Source organism: Gadus chalcogrammus, chromosome 5 (assembly GCF_026213295.1).
Source record: "Gadus chalcogrammus isolate NIFS_2021 chromosome 5, NIFS_Gcha_1.0, whole genome shotgun sequence".
Taxonomy (NCBI): Eukaryota; Metazoa; Chordata; class Actinopteri; order Gadiformes; family Gadidae; genus Gadus; species Gadus chalcogrammus.
The window spans coordinates 2,742,976-2,761,574 of NC_079416.1; the positions used below are offsets into that span (position 1 = coordinate 2,742,976).

An 18,599-nucleotide genomic window follows, 5' to 3' on the forward strand; every position below is an offset into this window, starting at 1 on the left:
TAAATTATATGGTAAGAACCTGGTAATACCATGGAAACAAACAAGGCTTCCTTTTACAGTACAGTTTCAGCCTACTTACTGGGTAAATTGTCGTGTTTTACTTGGTAACGTCGCAGAACGTACTTGGTACAAGTTTGTGTTGACTGCATGGACAATGGAATGTATTATAAATTATATGGTAAGAACCTGGTAATACCATGGAAACAAACGGCTTCGTACCCAGTATTTAAGAAGATGTACCATGACACTAGAGGAAAACTTCCTGCAGAGGTTGTTACCATGTAAGTAATTCCATAGTGGTAAATCGAATAAACCCTTTCTAAATGGGTGTAGCTATGAATAATAACTAAGAAAAAGTATTTTATTGGAAAGCACTATGCTAATTTCTAGATAGTACATCAGTTACCAACATAAACCTTGGATAATAGGTGTTTATAAGAATTGGTTGCCTAATTTCCTAGGAAGTACACAATATCGGAGTTATTACCAACCTAAAACAGTTACAACTACACGCTACTTAGTTGAGTTGATGGGTAATAGTGGATGTTTTACTTAGTACTTCAGCTGTAATTCCTCTGTATTTACATTCTTATTACCAGTGGTAATTACACAGTAATACACTATAATTTACCGGATAATTCCTCTGTATTTACCTTCTTATTACCAGTGGTAATTACCCAGTAATACACTATGATTTACCATGTATTTACCGGGTAACTACCTCTGTATTTGTACATTAAAAGTGTTTATGTAAAAAAAATTACCGAGAAATGTGCATTTTACTTTCATAATCGTCGTTCGGCGAATGTGAAGGATGTTTGGTTTGATAGATATGACGAAGAATATTTCATCGGGCGATAATGGCCGGCGTACAGGCATCCCGGGCTCACGAAAATAGGTGACACTGTCACGTTATTTAATCTATTGAAACGTGATCAGGTACACGTATTTTCTAAATGTTCGTGTCAAAAAGCACAATTTTCAAACTCATGCATATCAATTGGAAGTATTTGTCGTGATTTGTCACTAAGCACGACTTCCATCTAAGGTTCTGTCCGGGAGCTTTCTCCCTATTGTCCCTTAAGGAGCTCCGTACAGAACATTTATTGTTAAAAATTGTCTGTGATAACTAAGAATATGACAGCTTTTGGCCACCCGTTTCTACTTTCACCTTTGATTCTGAGATATGTGATAATTCACGGATATATTAAATGCAGGTGCGCTGCTCTGTAGGCAAACCGCGATGGAAAAAAGGGTAGATGCTTCATCTGTTCTTTTTAGAATTGTATGTCTTGATGTTTTATCTAGCCATCTATTGTCTTGTTTTTGGCTATCTGAAAAGTCTGCGTCGATGCCTCGCAAGTCCAGTGTCGCGAGCGGACGTTGCCATGACATCTAGAAATCATACCGTATTTAATGGCGGACATACTTTTTATTCTGGGTGGAAAATATGGTATTTTAGCATAGTTACGCCATTAAAAGTGTTTATGTAAACATTTTTATCGAGAAATGTGCATTTTACGAATGTGCGAATATGAAGGATGTTTTGTTTGATAGTTATGGCGAAGAATATTTCAGTCGTCTCCACATAATGATTATAACATGGTTGCTATGATGGTTGCTATGGACGCTGAAACCAGCAGCTCGCATGCCGTTTAAATCATGGGTATAAAACCATTGTCTTTGCTGGTTATGTAAGGGATAATGTATAGAACAATTATTGCCTTCAGGCGATAACGGCTTATTTTAGATAATGACGACGCTCATTACACGGATACTTGCCTAAACGAAATACTAACTTCACATGGTGTGTCTTTTTACAATTCATTTGTTACCAGCATTCGTAGTATCCAAACAAATCCTTCGTTTACCTTGACAGCGGTCAATTATACTTGGCAACGATGAATTATCAAATATAATTCACGCCGGAAGTTGTGAAGGGTGAACCGAGCGTTCCACGGCATTGAAAAGACCCGTGTAATAAGATATTTATGTAACCTTATAATAATGTTCTCCTATTGAACAACATTATGGCGTCTTCTTTCTTGGGATTTCCTGTGAGCAGCTGCTCCGGTCATTCATGTATTAACCCGACATCGGCTCTAATAGACGCTATCTGTCCTACTTGATAGTTATAAGAACGATGTTTATGGCTAGACAGATGTTTCAATTACGTCAGGTTGCTAGGGACGGGCTGAAAGACGCCTTGGGCACCTGTCCCATTGGAAGTCAGAGGACCTATCCCGGTAGTAGTGTAATGTCCGTTTTTAGGTTTTTACCCTAACGATGATTTAAAAAAATTATCTGTGACGTTTCTTGCCCTTAACACAGCATTGTATCCTTGTTAATTACACAAGCCAATGTTACGTACATCTTTTTCCGGATTTTCCGACCGTCGTGCTTGGCGGAAGTTGCAGTTTTCGCTTTACCTCAGGTAAGAGCTCGCATTGAATGGTTAAGAGACTAAAAATAAGAAGTAGGACTAAAACTACGCCACAAAAATGTATAGTATCAGCCCAAATGTAGTGGATAGCCCGTTTAGAACTGTACAGTAGCAATTTAATTTGACAGATTTATTTAAGACACTACACTGTCATAAATGTGCACAGACGTATTTTAGCCAGCTAGTAGCCTATCCGAGCCCTACAGCCAGCTAGTAGGGCTACAGGATAAAAAAGGCTGCGTCTTTAAATGTAATCTTTAATTTGGTGTACATTTATTTGAAGAGCCTTGCATAAACTATATTGACCGTTGCTATGAACAAGAAACATGTTTCCTAAATGTTTAAATCATGTCACGATGTAATCTTTAATGTGGTGTGTGATGGTTACCTAGCATCAATGACTGAGATGTGCTTTGATTTCCTATGCATCAAAATAGACATTGCAAACACAACTGTATTTGTTTTGTTATATTTGCAATTTCATTTTAATAAAATAAAAAGTCCATAGGGTAATCCTGTTTGCCATTTGGCTAATTATATGGTCAGCAATATGTTATGATGGTATTGATACCTGTACTGTTCTCTCTATGTGTTATACTTCCAAAGTGTTAACATAGATAAACAGCCAGCCAAACTCCTTTTCAAGAGCCAGGAAGTGAGCGTGCATGCTCCTTTATTGACTTCTTCAACAGCAGGTAAGTCAGGTTGACAGCATTGAATCAGAGTGAAACTAGAAAAGAAAGATACAAAAAATGCTGTGATGGATTTCTACGATATAACAGGTAAGTATATGATGGTACAGTTGTCTTACAGGCTCAAACACATTACGTTGCTACTTTCTTACAAACTTAGAAAACATATCAGCAAACTCGTCAATATAAATCAATATAACTTGTTAAACATGTAAATAATGTGTAACACTTACAGTCATTGCTTTCTGAGGGATACACACACAAAGGATTATTCAAGAATTAACAGCCATGCGGTGATACAAACACGCCATCACGTCTTCTCTCGTTGTGTTTACACAATGTGCTTCCTGTTACTGGGTTGCTTTCAAAATAAAGGCTCCGTAATACCTTTGCAACAATAAAACGTTTCAACAGTAACTTTAAGTGTATTTTAATATAAAACCTATTCAGGGCAGAACACTCCCCGTCTGGCAATTACTGATGCCACTTAAAACATAACTTTCCTAACTTGACCTTTGACTTTCCTTTGCCAGGTGTAAGACCACATCTGAGATAGGCCTTAAGAATGTCTTTATTTTGTCTTGCGATGTTGTCCTGACCTCGACTTTGCGGACCTTCCCATCACCACTTGGACTGGTAGAAGTGACCAAACCCATTGGCCATTCATTGCGTTGTGATTGGCTCTGTTTAAGTAGCACAATGTCTCCAACTTCCAGGTTTCGACATGCCGTGTGCCACTTACGCCTTGGTTGAAGGGTGTGGAGGTACTCATTTCTCCATCGGGTCCAAAACTCATTCGCAAGTGCCTGCACTTGTTTCCACTGACACTTGAAGAGATCCTTTTTATCAAAACTGCCGGCTGGAGCAGGCACACCTGGTTTCTGGGTCAAGAGCATAGCAGGAGTCAGCAGCATTGGTGAGGCAGGATCAGAAGAGACAGGGACTAATGGTCTGGCATTGATTATCGCCGACCCCTCTGCCATTAGAGTACAGAGCACTTTGTGAGTCAGGTGAGTGTTTAGTTTGCAGGAACATGGCATCAAGTATCCTCCGGGTTACGCCAATCATGCGCTCCCACACGCCTCCCATGTGAGATGCGTGCGGGGGATTGAATTCCCATACAACCATTCTCATGTAGGTACCTCAATGTGTTGGTTTGACTTGGATCATCTGGTCTCATGCCTAGTTCTGAACTGGCTCCAACAAAGTTTGTACCTCGATCCGACCTCAGTTGTTTCGCTGGTCCTCTTAAGGCAAAAAACCTTCGCAGGGCATTGATGCAACTGGCTGCATCCATGGACTGTATGACTTCCACATGCACAGCTCTAGTGCTCATGCACGTGAAAAGTATGGCCCACCGCTTACTCTGAGCTGCGCCACCTCTAGTGCGTCGGGTGACCACCTCCCAGGGACCAAAAACGTCTAATCCCACATATGTGAATGGTGGTGACAAGCTTAGACGCTCTGGAGGGAGGTCAGCCATCTTTTGGACCTCAAGTTTTCCTCTCAGCTTGCGGCAGGTGACACAGCTATGAAGGACTGAACTTATCAGCCTCTTACCAGCAACAATCCACAGGCCTGCAGCTCTTATTGCACCTTCAGTGAATTGCCGTCCTTGGTGTTCCACCTTTGTGTGGTAATGATTCACCAGTAATGTAATGACTTTGTTTTGGGAGAATGATTGGATTTTTTACCTCTGGTTCAATTGATGCATATCTCAGATGTCCCCCAATTCGTAAGAGACCATCACACATGAAGGGATCAAGGTTCAAGATTGCACTTGATCTCGAAATTGCTCTATTCTCTTGTAGTGCAGTGTACTCTTCTGTATAAGTGTCTCTTTGTACAGACTTGAGTATGGCCAGCTTGGCTGCTGCCAGTTCCTCTGGGCTACGTGGCTTATTGCACTGGTGCCATCTTTTGCATGTAGTCGGTGAGTCAGACCTGTATGAATGAGTTTGATGGATCAAGAAGGAAACTGCTCTTAGCAAAGACTCCCAAGTGGAGAAGCGCTGGAAACGTCCTGAGGTAAGTTTACATTCACTTATGCGAGCAGCAAAAGTGGTCAGCTGAGGTCTCACATCTGCATCTGTTTCAGGATCCACCAGCTTAAAGGACTAATTTGTTTCGGCCAGAAGTGGTTTGTGAAGGAACTCTGGCCCTGTAAACCACATACTGTTGGTGAGCTGTGACGCGGGCACAGACCTGGTGGCCAGATCAGCTGGGTTTTGATCCGTAGGCACATAATGCCACTGTTGGGGAGAGGTTGTCCTGCGTATCCGGTGAACACGATTGTGTACATACACAAAGAATCGCTTAGAGTTATTGTGTATGTAGCCAAGGACAACTTTGCTGTCACAGTAAAATCTCACTGCGTCTGGCTTGTGGTCAAGCTCGTCGAGGATCAGTTCAGCCATCTCGACGGCCAGCACAGCGCCACATAGTTCGAGGCGAGGGATGGTGGGCTCTGGTTGAGGGGCTAGCTTTGCTTTCCCGACCACAAAGCCAACTCTACACTGCCCATCTGTCAAGACAACCCTGAAATAAGCTACTGCTCCTATAGCCCAGCTAGAAGCATCTGAAAAGAGACACAACTCTGTGTATGTGGCACTGGATAGGGACTGTTGTATGTATGAGCGGGGAAGATGGAGGCTACTCAAATCGTGCAGTGATTCTTTCCATGTTTCCCACTTGTTTAACTTGTCTGCAGGAAGTTCAGTGTCACATTCATGAACGTCAGCAGAAAGTTCTCTGAGCAGTGCTCGGCCCCTGATGGTCACTGGTGCGACCAAGCCCAATGGGTCAAAGAGGCTATTGACGGTGGATAGCACTCCACGGCGGGTGAACGGCTTGTCGTTGACTGCAACTCTGAATGTGAAAGTGTCAGAGTCTATGTTCCAGCACAAACCAAGGCTTCTTTGTACTGGAAGCACTTCTTCATCAAGGCCCAAGTCTTTTAGGCCCGCAGCCAGTTCTCCAGGTGTGAAAGCTTGCATCACTGCAACACTGTTAGAGGCGATTTTATGCAGTTTAAGATTTGATTCTGCCAGTGAAGCTTGAGTGCGCTTGAGCAGATCAATGGCTTCGGCTTCAGTTGGGAGGGAGATGAGCCCATCATCCACATAAAAGTGTCGCTCGACGAAGTGGCGAGAGTCAGAGCCGTACTTCTGTTCACCTTCCTGGGCAGCTCTACGAAGGCCATATATAGCTACTGCAGGTGAAGGGCTGTTCCCAAACACATGGACTCGCATTCTATACTCTGCCACCTCCTTACTAAGATCGTTATCCTTGTGCCAGAGGAATCTTAAGTAATTTCTGTGGTCTTCCCTCACCAAAAAACCATAGAACATCTGTTGGATGTCAGCGGTTAGGGCAACAAGCGCCTTTCTGAACCTGAGCAGTACTCCAAGGAGGGAGTTGTTCATGTCGGGGCCTGAAAGCAAGACGTTGTTTAGGGAGATGCCACATTCTTGTGCACTCGAGTCGAACACAACCCGTATCTGACCCGGCTTTTGGGGGTGATACACCCCAAAAATGGGTAAGTACCAACACTCTGCATTCTCGGGGACAGGGGGAGCTTCCTCAGCATGTCCATTTTCAAAGAGCTTCTCCATAAAGGCAACAAACTGTTCTTTCATTTCAGAATTTTTGTTCAGTGTACGTTGCAAGGAGTGGAGGCGAGAGAGGGCTTGAGCTCGGTTACTTGGAAGGCGTGGTCTGGGTGACCTGAATGGTAAGGGACCAATCCAGCTGTTCTTCTCATCTCTCTGGAGCTCTTCCTGCATGATCTCCAGAAATGTTTCATCCTCGAAAGACAAAGCAGGTTTGTCATCATTCTCTGTTCTCCTGAACACACTGCATCCAAGTTTTTCTTCGGCAGGCACACTGATGGCAGAATAGCTGGACTGTTGGGTAGAAAGGCCGTGCCTGTGCTCCCCGCCGTAGCTCGCTTTTTCTTTAACACAGATGTGTTTCTGACATGGTGTTAGAAAAGATGGAATTCCATTTTGCAGGACGTTGGTCTTAAAGACAGCTACAGTGGGCTTGTGAGCACTGTCAATGCAGACCTCCCCCACTATCACCCACCCTAAATCCAAACGCTGGGCAAAAGGTGCATTGTGTGGCCCATTGATTTGCTGTCTCACTTTGTGAACACGTATGAGGTCCCGTCCTAGTAAGATCAGGATCTGCGCTTCAGGATCAGGCTTTGGGATGTGAGGTGCCACAGGTCTTAAGTGAGCATGGGAAAGAGCAACCTCTGGTGAGGGGATTTCTGAACGATTGGTCATGATCTCATTACATTCAATGAGTGGCGGTAAATCTAAACACACTTCACAATTCAATGCTTCTATCTGAAAACCAACTGCCTTCCTTCCAGTCATTTCAATGGTACCAGCACAGGTTCTCATCAAGTAGGGTGAAGGGGTGCCTCGGATGCCAAAGAGCTGGAAAAACTCAGCTCTAGCCAGGGAGCGATTGCTTTGGTCGTCAAGGATAGCATACATCTTGACTGAGCGTTCCCTTTGTCCCTGTGGGAAAACTTGCACCAAGCATATCTTTGCGCAAGATCGTGCTGGGAGGCCATCTCCACATACCTCAGTGCACCTTGAAGTTACCACTGGAGGTTGGTTGTTTTGCGGCTCTATGTCTGGCTCAGTCGCAGGTGACACTGCTGGTGAGAGGCTAGCGTCTGGATGCATGGCCGTGCAGTGTCGGTCACTCTCACACTCATTACATTTCAGCTCCTCAGGACATTCTCTGGCCATGTGAGTAGCAGAGCAGCACCTAAAACATCGTCTGTGATCTTTCAGCAAATTTCTGCGCTCTGTCAGCGGCTTCATTTGAAAGGCTCTGCATTTTTCCAGAGGATGAGCTTTATTGTGAAGTGGACAGTATTTAGCTGGATCCCACCTACTTTTCTTCACCATCTCTGCTCTATACGTCGAGCTTGAGCCTGCTGTAACTGACACGTCTGTCTTATGGACAGATATAGCCGCCTTCACACCATCATGCTTTGCTGTGGGCCTTTCATTATGGTAATGGGTACGGCTGCTGTTCATCAAGACAAAGCTGGGATCATTTCAGGCCTTTGCCTCACTGCTGACAAAGTCGGCAAAGAAAGAGAACGGGGGATAACAAACTCTGTGATGTTCTTTATACCTTGACCCTTTAGACAGCCATTTTTCTTGTAAGTTTGGTGGCAACTTTTCAACGATGGGGTTAATGCCCCGAGGTGTGTCAAGGTAACTGAGTCCAGGTAAGTACCCGTCTTCTTTAGCTGAGAGCAGCTCCATGAGCAGGTCACTAAGTTCTCTTAGTTTAATGTTCTCCTTTGAAGTAAGACGGGGAAAATTATCCAGCCGCCTGAATAGAGCACTCTCTATCACTTCAGGGTTGGCATAGCACTCTCTGAATCTTGTCCAAGACAGCCGAAGCGCCGCTTGAGGGTTGGTGACGTGTACTGTTCGAATTCTTTTAAAATGTTCAGATGATTCCCTTCCCAGCCATTTTACCAGTAGATCTAACTCTTCACTAGCTGATAGGTCTAAGTCCTGAGTGGCGTTAAAGAAGGAGGACTGCCATGCTCTGAAGCTCTCAGGCCGATCATCAAATTTAGTAAGACCTGTTGTTATTAACTCCCTGCGAGCCAGATATTTAGCAAAGTCTATCATGTTAGAAGATGGAGTAATAGCAGAGCCCTGTGCGTTGTACCTAGGAGAATGGTCTGAATAATGGCTTGGGTGCTCAGGCGGGTGTGTCTGGTGCACAGGTGTTGATACGTACTGTTTTGACGTTGTGGGCGAGCCATCATGGTTGTAGGCGGGACTTGATTCAGGGACCTCCTGCCTTGTCAGTGGCTGTGTCTCTGTGATATGGGGAGGGGGCGGTGTGTCTGAGGCAGGTGTGTTTGGTTTGAAGCTGACCTGAGCCTGATGTTCCAAATATGCTTCTGTTCGCTGTCGAATTGACTGTGGTGAGACGTCACTCCCGACGACGCTGTGCATGTCCTCACATTCTTTTCTTGCAGCAGCCTCTAAAACTTCAGCCTCTGCGTTGGCGGCAGCAGCTTCTTTTTCCAGTTCTAGTGCTTCTAGGTTTGCTTGTAGTGTAGCCTTTTCCAAATCTAACTTGGCTTTCTGTTTCTTCAATTCCAACTCTTTTTGTGCGAATGTGACTCTGGTGTGTGCGGCTTCAGCTGCAGCTCTGGCCATAGCAGCGGCACTAGCCACTGAGCACTTGGAAGAAGATGTGCCCTTGGAGCTGGGCGCTGATGATGCTTTTTCATCCTTTTGTGTTGTCTGGGCTTCCATAACTGTGGCAGATGAATCCTTCTGACAGTATGACTTTTCACTGTACTGTTCTCTCTATGTGTTATACTTCCAAAGTGTTAACATAGATAAACAGCCAGCCAAACTCCTTTTCAAGAGCCAGGAAGTGAGCGTGCATGCTCCTTTATTGACTTCTTCAACAGCAGGTAAGTCAGGTTGACAGCATTGAATCAGAGTGAAACTAGAAAAGAAAGATACAAAAAATGCTGTGATGGATTTCTATGATATAACAGGTAAGTATATGATGGTACAGTTGTCTTACAGGCTCAAACACATTACGTACTTTCTTACAAACTTAGAAAACATATCAACAAACTCGTCAATATAAATCAATATAACTTGTTAAACATGTAAATAATGTGTAACACTTACAGTCATTGCTTTCTGAGGGATACACACACAAAGGATTATTCAAGAATTAACAGCCATGCGGTGATACAAACACGCCATCACGTTGTGTTTACACAAAAATTCTCTCGTTGTGTTTACACAATGTGCTTCCTGTTACTGGGTTGCTTTCAAAATAAAGGCTCCGTAATACCTTTGCAACAATAAAACGTTTCAACAGTAACTTTAAGTGTATTTTAATATAAAACCTATTCAGGGCAGAACAATACCATTGTTGCCTTTTCCCACTGGCAGCCCTTACAGTAGCCTACATCCAGATGGGATACTTAACCTAATTGCCATTTGTCTTTGAATGTATATTTACAATGTGCATCAATAAAATAAAAACATTTTAACTGGTGAATACTTTATACTATGACAAGTATTGACTGCATATTATAGCTTCTATCACTCCAATTGCAATAGGACCAATATATATGAATGAAACAACGTACCACTTGTAGTATTAAATACTGTAATGAACTGACAGCAAACATTTCACCATCATTTGCAGAATGACAAAGCCAAAAACGAGGCTGTGCCCTTCCTGCCGGGCCCCAAATTTGCTGAGGAGGAAGACCTGTGCAAGTTGTGTCTGCCCTCTTCAGCAGAGTGGCAAAGATTTGCAAAGTTGGGCAAAGTCTGTGAAGGCCAACAAAAACGCACACAGGACCTTGGAGTCGGCCCATGTATCGGTGAGTTTTAATCCCTTCAATGTAACAAGGGGTATGCCCTCTTACACATTTACATAATGATAATTCTTTGATCAAAAACTACCTTTAGGGTTGTAACAAATCATGGTTATTTCTTTATCATTGATTCATATGCTACTAAAAATAATGTTCATAATATCTAAATATTTTGTGACTGAATGCATAAAGCTTCGCTGCTAAGAGCTGAGCATGAAGTTGAAGCTTTTGTTTTGGTGTTATACTTATTTGTCAAGTCACTGTGTAATTCCATATACTTCTTCATCCTATACCTTGCAGGTTACTAAACTAAATGCTCTTGGGTACTGCCCTTTGCTATTTGTGGGACGAGATGGCCGAAAGGGAGAGCTCAACGGGGACATGGTTCACCATATCCCGGTCAATGATGAAGTGGTGCGGGAAATTCTGAAAAAAATGGGCAAGCTTTATGAGCACCTGCTGAAGAGTAAGATCATCTTAGTTCAAAATGATTACATTCTACTTTTTTATCCCATAGTGTATTGGTAAATAGGTGCTGTTTCACTACATTCATCTAATATAAATATACTCCAGTACATACTGTCTATACATCTTTATATAGGGATGGGCGCGAGTAATCGATTCAAGGACAAACAAGGAAAAAAATGGTACTCTGTAGACTGTAAAGGTGCAACATGTTTTTTTCCATGTGTATAATACAGCTGAAATGTCTGTCCACCAGCCTCACATGTTGTTTTAATTTAAAAAAAAATACCTGTCTAGACGTTAAGCCTAGTGGTTTTTCCTCGCCTGTCTCACCAACAGAAACACTCTCATTTTAAACTTTCCTTTTATATTTTACTTTCTAAAAATTCTATTTGCACTGATCACTTGAGTCTTGGAATACACTAAACGTGCCCATCCCTAAAATATAAGTGTTACATCTAGCCCATTGCAGCATTGAAACCTCATATACCACCTCATCTATCTGAGCTTTTAAGAGTAAATCCGCTGCTGTAGGATGTCTTCAAACTACTTACTATTATTTTTCCTTGGAAGTGATTTATTTATTTATCTAAATATTGTATTTGCAGAGCTGCATCTCCGCCAGGGCGCATCAACAGCTGTGCCTGGGCCAATGGCGGACAGTGCTCGGTCTGGAGCAGGGCCAGGACCAGGACCATCCTTCACCCCCTCTCAGGGTGCGTCCCATTTCTACCCCTTACCCCTCCCCCTTACCCCTCCCCCTTGGTTTGAAGGGGTAAGGGTGTCCCAATTCTCATTTTGGTTAAGGGGTAGGGCGAAGACAAAAGGCTACGTAGCCCTTGAAACGAAGCGAAAACGTAGCTTGAAACGAAGCTATCCAAGGACCACACTTCAAAGGGAGGGCTTCGAGGAAAATCCGGCCAAAAACGCATTTTTACTAGTTGTTATCATTCGGACTCATGATGTAAAGTTGACTGTATATTCAGCTCGAAGTCATACACGGACAATGCGATCTCTGAGCTCGATATAAAACATGACATAACGGTAAATAACCGTTGAACTATACATACAAGATTTTAGCGCTCTCTAGTGGCCAACCGAAATCGCCAAATAAACAAACAGCAGCGATGGCTCAAGCGAAGGACACACACAAATGTAAGTATTTTCAGCACTTTAATTACGGCAGACTGGTGTAATAATAATATTTTCGAGCGGTTTTTAATTGTGAAGTTAGTTTTGAATCACTAGTCAAGTTTGTTTTGATTCACTAGTCAAGTTTGTTTTGAATCACTAGAAGCCGATGCTAATGTGTTCCGCTATCGCTATTTGTTGAGATTGATATCCGATAACCCTTGACATGACATGTTAAGGTTTCAAGTAACATTTGTGTGCAGTGGATATGCTTACTACTACTATTCCTTGGTTGATTATACCGGCGCACTGCTTTGATATCGGTAAAGCTGCCACCTAGGCTACGTCGCTCGCCTGTCAAACTGAAGATTTCCTTTCTACCTTTACCTCAGGGACACCACAGGAGACCAGACGGCTCATTAATTTCAGGGGGACCAGGGACAATGAGTTCCTAAAATCGAAAATGATCGCCAGGAAACAGTGCGAGTGAGTCTTACGTTGTTCAAACTTTTCATTCTTGCGTCTGTTTTCTACTTTGGTATTTCTGTGTTGAGCTCAATAGCCCACTGAATGTCTGTGTCATTATACCAATTGCCTAATGAATGTATCAACCAAACGAGACCATTGTTTTTGTTGTAATTTAGTATTTTGGTGTGTGTGTGTGTGTGTGTGTGTGTGTGTGTGTGTGTGTGTGTGTGTGTGTGTGTGTGTGTGTGTGTAGCCGAGCTAAATTTAATTTGATTTTGTTTTATTTTTTTTCATTGTTCATACCTTTTTTTATTGTGCGTAGACAATTTCATTGAACTGTTTGAAGGGTGGACTTTTTAACTCGTAAACTAGCTTGAGCCGGTGGTAGCTTAGTTTTTTCCCGCCTTGATAGTTCAAATGCAGTTGTGTGATCCGGTATGTGTGGTCAATTGTTTGCTTCCTTTGTTTTGTAGAGTGGAGAGTGATATCCCGGATTGTGTGTGACGCCCGTGTTGTTTTGTCTCCTTTGCAAAGAATAAACCTCCATTACTCGACTCCTGTCTTCATCATCCCGAAGGCCCGCTCTATCACAGAACGCGCCTTGGATTGGCGGTAATTAAAGCGCTGCTGCACCCACCCAATCACCGGCTCTTTATAGGGAGTCAACAGACATACGGGCGTCTGGAGGCAGGGGTACCCACCATCACCTAAGAGCATGTAACCCAGCGGTGGATACCTGGCAGTCAAATAAAAAGAACTGTTTTTCATTACCCTTGTCCTTTATGTTTCTTGGACGGAATGTAACTGATAATTTCGTTGCTCTGTAACATGTGCAATGACAACAAATAAAATCCTATCCTATCCTATCCTATGGCAATGTTTTGATATGTTGAGGGGAGTGTCTTATGTCTGCATTTATTTGAAAGAGCATATGCACAGAAAAGCAGACGGACGGAGTTACAATGGAGATCCTGCGAGTTTTTAAAGCCATGTGACGCGTCACATCACATAGGGAAGTTAACACCAGCATTTCTGACGTTTTTATCCACTAATTCATTATGTTATGTGAGGCAACGCAACTGAACGTATGCTTGATCTGAAACATGCCTACTCGTGGCCTCTGTTGACATAGCAGTCAGCTGTCCGCAGTCAGCGACGATGAAGCCACGTAACGGAGGGGCGTCCCATTTCTTAGGGAATGTTTTACCCCTCTGTATTGAGGGGCAAGGGGAAGGGGGAAGGGGAAGGGGTAAGGGGGAGGGGTAAGGGGAAGGGGTAAGGGCTAGAAATGGGATTGGGCCTCAGCCTCCTCCCCCTCCACCCTTCACACCCTCTCAGCCTTCTTTTCCTCCACCCTTCACCCCCTCTCAGCCACCTCCACCCTTCACCTCTTCTCAGCCTCCTCCACCCTTCACCCCCTCTCAGCCTTCTCCCCCTCCACCCTTCACCCCCTCTCAGCCTTCTCCCCCTCCACCCTTCACCCCCTCTCAGCCTCCTCCCCCTCCAACCTTCACCCCCTCTCAGCCTTCTTTTCCTCCACCCTTCACCCCCTCTCAGCCACCTCCAACCTTCACCCTCTCTCAGCCTCCTCCAACCTTCACCCCCTCTCAGCCTCCTCCCCCTCCAACCTTCACCCCCTCTCAGCCTCCTCCCCCTCCACCCTTCACCCCCTCTCAGCCTCCTCCCCCTCCAACCTTCACCCCCTCTCAGCCTCCTCCCCCTCCAACCTTCACCCCCTCTCAGCCTCCTCCCCCTCCACCCTTCACCCCCTCTCAGCCTCCTCCCCCTCCACCCTTCACCCCCTCTCAGCCTCCTCCCCCTCCACCCTTCACCCCCTCTCAGCCTTCTCCCCCTCCACCCTTCAACCCCTCTCAGCCTCCTCCCCCTCTATCCTTCACCCCTTCTCAGCCTTCTCCCCCTCCACCCTTCAACCCCTCTCAGCCTTCTCTCCCACTAGTGAAAGGTTTGATTCACTCTCTTCTTCATGTCCAATAACCTAGCTATAACAAATGCACACACACAAAAAAAAAAATGAAATTGAATATTGTCAAGATGCTTGTTTTAAAGCTATACTGTACGCTGTGAGAGAGCTAGCATGATTTGAAATTAGCTTCTCTTCGGAGTTCCGTTTAACTCCTCCCCCACCCTTCAGGACTCCCTGCCCCCACCCCTCGACACAGAGCCGTGCACGAGCGCTAATGCTGCTCACGGCTTACTTCAACGGCAACCATTGCGTCACTTTTCAGGCCATTCAACTCCCTCAGCTGTCACCATCGCTGAAAAGCGAATCCAATATTTATTCTCGTTTTTCCTCGAGCATTCTCAAACTTTTTTTTTGTTGCTGCCTTTTCATTTTCTGTCTTTCTTTTTCTTGCCTTTTTAAAAGGATGAACCGGGGCAAGTAACGGTGGCAGTGGTAACTTCTGTTTTTTTTCTTCCATCGTGTTAACGTTGTAGGCTCACTAGGTCTAGTCCACTGTCATGAACTACTATGACAACAACGCTTTCTTTGCCCTCCGTGAACGCGCTCAGGCCGGCTCAGGCTCGTACACAGAGGGGAGAGAACGCGCAGGCTTGTGATTGGTTCTTTAGATTCGGGTGCAGTGTCTCCGATTGGTAAGCATTTTAATAGGTTTATAGCAGATACAGAATTCGTTTTTTTTTCGCTTCTTTTTCATTGCCCATAAGTTATTTATTGCTGTCAGGATGTAAAAACCAATTTCAACAACATATTAAAAAGTGCATATCACTGGAATCGTACAATATGCCTTTAATATTCATGTATGTATATGTATATATATATATATATATATATATATAAATTAGTATGTCCTGTAAGTAAGAGCAAAGAAACCTTTGCAAGTAAAACGGCAAAACTTTGTAAAAACACAAGTTCAACCTGCACATGTGGTTAGTTTTCCGCGTGCACATGTCACCATAAGTTGATTGACATGTATAACATAGTGTAGTATTATTTTAAACCGTTTAACTGGTAGAAGTCAACTACCCAAAAATGAAATTGTTAGAGCTGCTGCTTTAGAACTCTTAATACTTGGGTGTCTAATTTGTTTTGTACTTTTTTCTTTTTTTTCTTTAGAATGCCGCAAACACAGGACACAGAAGGTGTTCCTCTATGATAGGATTTTGAGAAAAAGAGTTGCAAATGCAAGTATGTTCTGCTTTCTTCCTCTGGGTGTTCTAGTAAAATACAATGGGAAAACATTTAAGGTTCACAATCGATTTATTTTTCATTCTACAACACAGTGTTATCTGAGGATTATATAAGAAAACGCAAATTGTAGTCCTTTGATGTTTCAAAACACAAAAAATAATTGTGCAGTGAAGGGCTGTCCCCGACTAAGAATTTAACTAGTCGGATCTAATTCGTCATGTCTTTCCTATCGTCAACTGTGTTTCAAATCATGACGATTTTTTTATCACTCAATCAAGGCCTCTGCTCATGATCAACGGTAATACTTCTGATAAAGCACTGGCTGTCCAATTGTTTTTATATGGAGAGGGCAGCCTTCAGTAGGCTTTCAGGCTGAAAGGATAATGAGGCAGCCCAACAATCAGTTGATTCTTTCAGTTTCCCCAATATTAATTTTACATTGGGGCTGCCCCTCTGTGATTTTTGCACCCAAGCTGATTGATTGGATTGGTTTGTAAGAGAAAATAGGAGAGGAGCAGTGCAGAGTGCTATTTTATCTATGTGCGCTGTAGTCGCCTCTACATATTTACACGAAACAACACACCTAAAAGGCAAAGAACAAAATAGATGAGTCGTCACCAGCACTTGCAACATGTAAGCTACAGCTGTTGATTACACTTCCATTAAATGCTAGTGAACCTCTCTAAAATAAAGTCACTGAAATGGTGAACATAAGCATAAGCAGAGTGCAGGGCTTGTCCTAGCTGTAGTTTTAGCTCTAAATATATATCACTAGGCTGGATGTAGCCAACTGTGATGGCTTATCTGATGTGTTTTTTTTTACTTGTGTGTGTCGCAGAACACAAACACTCTCATGATAATCTATGCAGCTGTCTACCAACACCATCGGGCGTGTTTTTTCAGCTTTGCTCTCACGGGTGGTTTTTGGAAATGGATGAATTATAAAATACATTAAGCAATTTCATACTACAGATATATTTAACAAATGCTTCTTTCCCTCATAACTACTGCATGTTATTTCTTAATTATAATTTGTTCTAATGTCATTCCTTTTAGGGAAGAGCAGAAGTGAAAGTGAGGTGGCAATCATGCACGAAATGGTAAGTTCTTCCTAAATTACAACAAACAACTTAAGTTGCAAATGTCTGAATCAAGCTCATCCGTTAAAGGGGACTAAAGGCGCGTTCACTCTCCTGGTGATAACGAGACGGCTCGCCAATGATGACGCTCACGCTTACGCGTGTTCCCGACAGCGACAGTTCATGTGCACTTGGGAAACAGCCGGTTGGGAATCTAAAAGTTCTTCACAGAAGGGGTTTTTTATCCGATAAAGAAACAGTCAGAACTGAACAGAAAGTAGGATCAGTTTCAAGTTTGCATGCCTTTATTTCCTTGATGTCTATCACCTACTATCCTTTTGCTTTTATTTATGAGAAGCACATACAGTATTGCCACTGTATGGAACACCTCCCCTTATCCTAGAGCTGGTTTACCAGTACACAACGTTTAAAACTGAGCAAATTCATGCCAACAGACGTTACAACGTCAATCAATAGTAAAGTATTGGATATGAAGGTTGATTCTTTTATATTGAGTAAAACGTTCAAGTTCCGCCATTTTTATGCGCGTCACTTATCAACCATATGTCCCCAACTGGGCAACTCTGTTAAGAAAACTTGGCCCCAGTGATTTGAACACACCAATATCATACCACCAGGTGTGAGTGTGATTAGCCATTACAATCATTTTTCGAAAATGTGACGCTTCTGACATCACAGGTGGGCGTGTCCACCTAGATGTGTGCTGGATAGATCAGTCTACCAGCCTACCAAGTGGACTGTAGCAAACGTTGCTCATCTATCTGTCACACAGCTAGGTGGACACGCCCACCTGTTATGTCAGAAGACGCAGATTTTCAAAACGGCTTGTAACGGCTAATCACACTCACACCTGGTGGTATGATATGTCCCCTTTAAACTTTCATTCCTGTAAATGTGTTTGCTCTTTCATTTTCTGGCAGTGGCAAGGCCTGGAAGGACACGTGGGAGCCAGCTGAGCAGTATCAACAGAAATAAAGTCCTGTTTAGTTCTGACCTGTATATGTTACAATATGTTATAGGTTAATTCTGCCGTTGGAATAACACACACACACACACACACACACACACACACACACACACACACACACACACACACACACACACACACACACACACACACACACACACACACACACACAAACAACAAAATAATGTTCAATAAAATATGTTTTATGGTATGTTTGTTGTCTTTTTAAATAATTTTTTTAGGATTTTTTTCTTTGATAATGGCGGACAGAGTTTTTATTCTTGGTGGAAAATATGATATTGTAGTGCCAGAGGAAAGGGAGAACGTAGGCAACGTAATAAGAACCGTTTTAATCCAGAAAACAAAGCAGAACAGTGGGTCTGTTCGAAACCACCTACTTGCTTCCTACTCTTACTACCTATGACGTCAAATTGAGTAAGTAGAACGTAGTAAGCGAGTTTTAGGTAAGCGAGTAGTATCCGAATGTCTTCTACTTCCGGAAAGATTTTGTGTATATATATACGGCACCTTCTCAACGAGCAGGTGTGCGCCTGCAGCCAGAGGGGGCGCCAAAATACCTATTCCCCACACAATGTTATGTCGTACTTCATTGATAACCGCTACGCAGCGCTTTTTTTTTTTATACTGCTCGTGGCGCCCCCCATGTGATTTGCCGCCCCCCACAAATATGCCGCCCCGGGCGGCTGCCCGGTTCGCCCGTGCCTAAAACCGCCACTGGACGTACTCAACCGCCCC

The 18,599-nt window shown here is 43.4% G+C and overlaps 1 protein-coding gene and 1 long non-coding RNA gene across 4 annotated transcripts; one reads left to right on the plus strand and one right to left on the minus strand.

Moving 5' to 3' along the window:
* Nucleotides 1-721: 721 nt before the first annotated feature.
* On the minus strand, nucleotides 722-10,065 carry LOC130382796 (uncharacterized). Of its 3 annotated transcripts, XR_008895621.1 has the most exons (3): nucleotides 9,837-10,065; nucleotides 3,369-9,645; nucleotides 722-3,173 (listed from the first exon to the last, which is right to left on the minus strand). XR_008895621.1 is itself a non-coding variant. In XM_056590700.1 (2 exons), exon 2 carries the CDS (start codon nucleotides 8,193-8,195, stop codon nucleotides 5,253-5,255), a length of 2,943 nt encoding a protein of 980 aa, XP_056446675.1. In that variant the 5' UTR covers nucleotides 8,196-9,645; nucleotides 9,837-10,065; the 3' UTR covers nucleotides 722-5,252. The 3 variants fall into 3 exon arrangements, 2 of the variants coding, with proteins under 2 accessions (XP_056446675.1, XP_056446676.1); XM_056590700.1 differs by having other exon boundaries at nucleotides 722-9,645; XM_056590701.1 differs by lacking the exon at nucleotides 722-3,173 and having other exon boundaries at nucleotides 7,341-9,645.
* Nucleotides 10,066-11,811: 1,746 nt separating this feature from the next.
* Nucleotides 11,812-13,584, plus strand: LOC130383073 (uncharacterized). The gene is made up of 3 exons (XR_008895689.1): nucleotides 11,812-12,160; nucleotides 12,529-12,622; nucleotides 13,139-13,584. It is a non-coding gene; the product is annotated as an uncharacterized LOC130383073 (long non-coding RNA).
* Nucleotides 13,585-18,599: the final 5,015 nt, after the last annotated feature.